Source organism: Pseudomyrmex gracilis, unplaced genomic scaffold (genome assembly GCF_002006095.1).
Source record: "Pseudomyrmex gracilis isolate BER0280 unplaced genomic scaffold, ASM200609v1 scaffold_360, whole genome shotgun sequence".
Lineage (NCBI taxonomy): Eukaryota > Metazoa > Arthropoda > Insecta > Hymenoptera > Formicidae > Pseudomyrmex > Pseudomyrmex gracilis.
The window spans coordinates 26,391-33,254 of NW_018020944.1; the positions used below are offsets into that span (position 1 = coordinate 26,391).

Genomic DNA, 6,864 nt, shown 5'->3' on the forward strand with positions numbered 1-6,864 from the left:
TTTATTATAAATAATAAAAAAAAATGGTTCAGGACTTTTCGACTCAGTTTTACTCCTTCTACCTGCCTACGAGAGATTGTACGGCAATTCTGGGACACCCTGTATATTATTCCTGTCAGAATCGCAACACTTGTCAAATTGACCAATCGCATTGAGCGAACTAGCTACTGCAATTGGTCAATTTTATACAAGTGTTGCGACTGTGACTTGAGACAAGCTGTACTATTCTATTCATTGTATATAGACAACATTTAGTAGATCATTGTATATGTGGCCTTACAAGCGAAATCTTACTGTCCAGCGTGAATGTGATTTTTAGACTGTGATTTTTGGATTTTGGTTTTTTACAATTTATATTATCTATACATACGCTATTTATAAATTTAATTTATTAAATAAACTGAATGATGAAGAGAGTGATTATTTTTGTTAACGGGACTGATGTTAATGGCAAGGTATGATGTTTTAAATAAAAATCATTAATTTTGTAATTTGTGTAATTATTTATGTATTTATGACAGGTGTTTGTAGTGACTCATTCGTTAGACGAATTATTGACAGCGGCTAGTGCAAAATTTGAAACAACAGCAAAAAAACTCTTTACACCACAAGGTGGTGAGATTGATGATATCAAGCTAATTAGGTAAACTGCTTGTGCGTTTAAATAATTTTTTACTAACAATCTTATGTACAACATGTATTCATATAAATGTGTGTAAATATAATATTTTATTTCATTTATATATGCACAAAAAATAAATAATATTAGAAATTTCTTTTTTTTTTTTTAGGGATGATGACATTTTGTATGTTTCAAGTGGAGAAGATTTTATACACTTAAATAAAATATGTAGCCATAATAAATTAAATAAAAATCCAGAATGGATTACATTGAATATAGGAGGTAAATATTTTACTACGACTAGGGACACTCTGACAAAGAAGGAGCCTATGAGTATGTTGGCAAGGTATGGTTTTTTTTTTTTTTTTTTTAAGAGATCTATTTTGTCATAGTAAAATATTGTTTTCTGCGCAGAATGTTTACAGAGAGCACAGATGCTGAACACACAATACAACCTAGTAAACAGGATCATCTCGGAGCATATTTGATTGATAGAAGTCCTACATATTTTGAACCACTATTAAATTACCTTAGACATGGTCAGATGATACTTGATTCCAATGTCAACATAGCGGGTACATGCGTTTTAATCTTCGTCTGAAAGTTTGCAAAATATAACCGAAAAACTCTTGTTTTTATAATTAAAATGTTTTTATTCTCAGGTGTATTAGCAGAAGCTTGTTTTTATGGCATTGAAGGTGCTATTCGAATTCTCACTTCAATGTTGGAAAAAGAAGAACTGCAAAAAGAAGGTCTTGTGTCTCTTACTCGCAAAGATGTACTTAAAGCTATCATGTCGACGCCAATTACCGCAGAACTGAGGTTTCAAGGAGTTGATTTTGTGAGAGCCGATCTTTCAAAGCTAGATCTCAGAAATATTAACTTTAAGGTGCTTACTCTATTTATAACTCTATTTATAACAATGGAATGAAGTCGATCAATATAGCTTATGATGTTAACACAGAGAAAATATGTTTTCTATATTTAAAAACATATTTCTCATTACAGTATGCTATCATGCATCATTGCAGTCTGGCAGGCGCTAATCTGTCAGGATGCTGTTTTGAGCGCGCCGATTTATCTCACGCCAATTTGCAAGGCGCTCAACTCGTATGCGTCAAAATGTCGTGTGCAAATTTAGCCGCGGCGAATTTGTATTCGTGCAATTTCGAGGATCCAGGTGGTCTGGCCGCGAATATGGAGGGCGTGAATTTGAAAGGTGCTAACCTCGAAGGCAGTAATATGGCATACGTCAATCTTCGGGTGGCCACGTTAAAGAATGCTATTCTTAGAAATTGCGTTTTGAGATGCGCCGTTCTAGCCGGTGCCGATTTAGAGGTAATCACATTGTTACATGTATTTAAGAAAACTCGATGACACAGGTTTTTCAATTTCTGTTTTTTATAGTGTTAAAAGTTAATACATACACATTTATATTTGTTTTCAGTGTTGCGACTTATCTGGCTCTGATCTGCAGGATGCGAACTTGCGCGGTGCGAATTTGAAGGATACCGCTTTTGACTTAATGTTGACGCCGCTGCACATGTCTCAAACAATACGATAACAATGAATGTTATGCCACACGCATATTAATACTGCAGCTTAAATTTTGCAGTAATTATGTGTTTGGCATAAGTGGCAGTAATTTAAATTCGGCTAACATTGTAACATAAGATGCTCTTCTCGTGTGACATGAAACGGCATTAAAATTGGGATGATTATTGTAATGCACGCATACACAACATACAAGAGAGAAAGCACACACACGACAGATAAACTACAGTGAAAAAAAAAGATGTTTTTTAAAATGCTCACTTAAATACATAACTATGTATTTAAGTGAGCATTTTATAATAAAATAAATATAATAAATATAATATTCTATTATATATATATATTCTGTTATCAATTTTTTGAGTCACACATTGATAGTTGTAGAATGTATTTAGCATTTTAAAAAATGCTCACTTAAATACATAACTATGACTATTACATGTGTATAATTTAACTTCTCGATATAGCATTTAACAAGTAATAGTATATTATTATACATTCCACAACTATCAATGTGTGACTTAAAAAATTGATAACATAATAGAGAATATATAACAGAATATTATATTTATTATATTTATTTTATTATAAAATGCTTACTTAAATACATAACTATGACTATTACATGTGTATAATTTAACTTCTCGATATAGCATTTAAAAAGTAATAGTATACGTATATTATTATACATTCTACAACTATCAATGTGTGACTTAAAAAATTGATAACATAATAGAATATATAATAGAATATTATTTTTTATTTTATATATAGATGCATTAGATTTACTTAATGTTTATTTATTTGAACCCTTGTGCTGCAATAATTTAATTATTAGCGCTGTTTTGTGATATATATTTATAAGAATCGAATTTAAACAAACCCAATAAAATGGAAGAAATGATAGAAAGTTTTACTTGCACTCTTTTTATTATCGGTTTCTTTATTATTATGTTAGTATATATATATATATATATTTTCTGGTCCTTTTTATATATTGTATTATTCCAACGAAAATAAATAAATAAATATACAAGAGCTTTTAGACATTGCTTTTAGACAATTACTTATTAATTGTTTTAAAACGTGAGAAAAATATTTTTCAAAGTCGATTGCGAGTAGTTCTGTGTTTGTTAAAAAATATAAAAAGTTCTATAAAATTTAAAATATAAATAAATGCGAGTACGCGCGCGAATAAAAAAAAAATGCTGTGCAGAGATGCTCTCAAAGTCCCCGCCAGGCAGCAGAACGAGATATTCGCGCCAGGGGTTGGTGGTCGGAAACCCGGGGGTTGCAAGGTACGTCTGTCTGCAGTAGTTCCGCGGACAGCGACGACGCCGCTACGTAGCTTACAAGCACTCTCTGTCGCTATTTTTCTGCTTGCAAACCAGTCGAGATTTTTTTCCCGCACTGAATGACACGATGCGCACCGGAGAGACATCCGTTAATGCATCGGCATGCGCATTCGGTTGTTGCACTTGGCGAGCTCCGACGACGCGTTGAAATCAGCCGATTGTCTCTTCCCGCTATAATACTTTATCTATTGTGCGCGATGTGTGACATTCGATCGGAAAATTATGATTAAACCAAACGGCGAGTTAACATACAATTAATGAACAATTGTGAAGGTGTTTGTGTTAATTATGTTACGCGGTTGTGAAACGCTCCGATCGAACGGAAAAGAAAAAATTAAGACTGGGATAATTTTTATTGACCGTAATAAACATTAGACGAAATTTAATCAGTTTTATTAAATGAATTTACGTGTGACAACAAATATAAATTTATTAATTTGACGCGATTAAACAATTTTATAAAAATTAAGAAGAAAAATTTTCGCGAGATTCCGAATTTAAGCCGTAGAGAGATCAGCAGATACGTTGGAATATGCTAATTATAACAAGAATAATATTTTTAATATCATTGATGTTGGTGAACTATTTTTAATGTTATTGAAATTATTTATAATTTTTATTAAGATAACCAATTACGGTAATTGTTTTTAGTATACACTTTTTTTTTTGCATCCGTAAACACATTCTAACAGAAGTTTCGAAGAAGATAGTTTCCGTGTATGAAAAGAGAACAAGCAGAAAGACCAAACACATACCAACTAAGAAAAAAAAAATATATATATATATCTACTTGCTACAAGTGTATGCACGTTCAAATCAAGAAGAAAGAAAAAAAACGCTATCTGCTGCTTTCAAGAATTTCGTGACTAATTAAGGTAAGAATATATAAATTTTTGTTTTTTTTTTCTAAGCGAACACTCTCTCGCGATATTTATTTCTTCTCTGAATATCTCATTATAATACGTTTTATCGGGTCCAGTGAAAAAATTCGCTGGAGAAGTCATGCGATGATAAGTTTTGCGCTTGATTTACGATCTATTTTTGCGATGATGTTCGCGATGCATTTTCGCTGCGCAATAATAACAATACAGAATTGAAAAATGTTTCCGCAACAGCGTAAACGAGATTGGTATGAAATGGTTTTTTCACTGCGGAGGTGATGTCTTTTAATTATTCCACGATGCTGCACAAGCAATAAACTCTCCGAGTCTACGATATTGAGTGCGTGCGAAGTAAACTTAATCAACGCGGAATAAATCTTTGGCAACTTTTTTTGTTGCCCCGTCCTCCGGTGAAAAATATTGCTCATAGAAATGAACGAGGTGAAAATGGAGGAGAGTGATTTGCGGCCGACTCGCGATAAGTATGTGCGGGTCGTATTTCGACGCGCAAAACCGATTTGAAAATTTCTTCCTTAGAATAGCAGAGAGAGAGAGGTGGGAGAGAGAGGATGCATGTTAGCGAGATGCAGTCATGCGAATAATGCAATTTGCCGTCATATTACATGGCGAACTGCAATGTCAACGCGCAAAGTCGCTTTTGGTAATTAAAAGAGCACTCTCTCTATTAAGTATCTACTCCCCCTCCCCGACCCACTTCCACTTCCACTTCCACCGCCTATTCCAATACTAATTCCCTCCGTCATTTCCCGAGCTTCCCTTCCGTCGCTTCTTTCGCTATTGTGTAGGATTCCGGCGTGTCACACGCAGGCCTCGTTAAATCAATGTTATGTAAAAAAACTTCTCATCAGGGTTTTGGAATATATAAAAGTATTTCTCATTTGATTGTGTTCGTTTATAAGTGTCGATGCTCCTATTATCTGTAGCCTGCACAGGACGTATAATGTCCATTAGATGTCTACTGGATATCCATAACTCTGTGTGACGTCTAATAAACGTCTAATGGAGGTTTGTACAGTATGTTCCGAGTGGATAATCAACGTTTACGTACACATGAGCTTTTTTCTTGTAAAATGTGCGCAGAAATTAATTTTTATTTTTATTTTTTTGCATATTATTACGTAACGCACGGATTTCTTTCTTGTTACATAATACGAGTCACTGAAAGTACATCTTTTCTTTGATCAAGAGATTTTAATGAAAATGTTTATAAATCTTTATCGATTTTTATCAGATTTATTATCGCCGCGCAGATGTACGATGCCGCCAGACAGTGTAGACAGGATTTATATATATGTGCATTTTCTACTGTGCAACAAAAAAAAAGTCATTCTTTTCAATGTACACATGAAGGAAAAAAACTCGCACAACGCGCTTTCGGATCGCAACGTCATACGATGCGATTGCGCGCAACGAAAAGTCTTAACGTTATAAAAATATCTTTGTATTAATATCCGCTGTTATCAGCAAAATTATTTCTACGCGCGTGTGAACAGTTGGGGGGGAAAAGAAGGGAGGAGAAGAGAGAGTGTAGTATATAAATCCGGGAATTTTGCACATAAATTAGCGAATCGATGTCTCTCGCCGGCGGGTGAATGTCGCGAGGAACGCACGAAATTTTGCAGTATAATCAGCACGTTGCGGAAATTCGCTTGCTGCACCTATGGTCACGCTGCCGGCGATGTGTAACTGCATCGTGAATTGCGCTCATTTAATATCGATCGGCCGTTGATTTCGAGGCGACCGCGAAACGCGATCTGTATAAAGTCCGGTTATAGCCTCTATCGTGATAGTTGATCAAAAGCTTATCTATCACGGCCGACAGGGTGGAATACCGACGAAGAAACGCGAGCTAATGTTCCTTGAAATGAATTATTTCACACACCACGCCATCGCAATATCAGTTTTACGTTGCTCGTCGCGATTTCTCCTCTGTAAATCACGATAATTGAATTACTTTTTGTAAACTTGAAGCGTGAAAATATCTAAGGAAAAAAATAAATAAAAATGCCGACGCTTAGATTTTTGATCAGAATCTTGTAAACGTGATCTTTTTTTTTTTTTGTAAAATAGCGTACCGATGATTAGGACGGAGGTACACGTAAATAGAAAGATCTTGCTTTGAGATAAAAACTCGATGACACACACCGGTCTGGAGGCTACAAGCTCGCTTCTCATAGCCGGAGTTGTTATCTGTTAAAATCTGGGTTGTAAGCACATATACTCTCACACGCGCGCACGTATACACACGTGCGCGCACACATGCACACGTAACACAGCAAAGGCTATAAGAGAAGATCGAAGTGTCTTAAAAGAGTCAGCGTCTTTTTCTCTCTCTCTCTCTCTCGCGAGCAAAGCTTTCAGAAGCTTGTGTGGTTTTATGTAACTTAAACCTAATCCTAGCAAAAAAAAAAAAAAAAAAAAAAAAAAAAAA

General features: G+C 34.7%; 1 protein-coding gene and 1 long non-coding RNA gene across 2 annotated transcripts in view; both read left to right on the forward strand.

Annotated features, from left to right (window-relative positions):
* The first annotated feature begins 246 nt into the window (after positions 1–246).
* On the forward strand, positions 247–2,891 carry LOC109860286 (BTB/POZ domain-containing protein KCTD9). The gene is made up of 7 exons (XM_020439273.1): positions 247–455; positions 522–643; positions 792–968; positions 1,037–1,197; positions 1,285–1,511; positions 1,631–1,960; positions 2,070–2,891. The coding sequence occupies exons 1-7, from the start codon at positions 405–407 to the stop codon at positions 2,184–2,186; spliced, it is 1,185 nt and encodes a 394-aa protein (XP_020294862.1). The 5' UTR covers positions 247–404; the 3' UTR covers positions 2,187–2,891.
* Positions 2,892–3,505: 614 nt separating this feature from the next.
* LOC109860291 overlaps positions 3,506–6,864 on the forward strand; it is a 25,368-nt gene continuing 22,009 nt past the window's right edge. The window contains exon 1 of the long non-coding RNA XR_002250804.1: positions 3,506–4,406. This is a non-coding gene — a long non-coding RNA (uncharacterized LOC109860291). The remainder of the gene's footprint in view (positions 4,407–6,864) is intronic.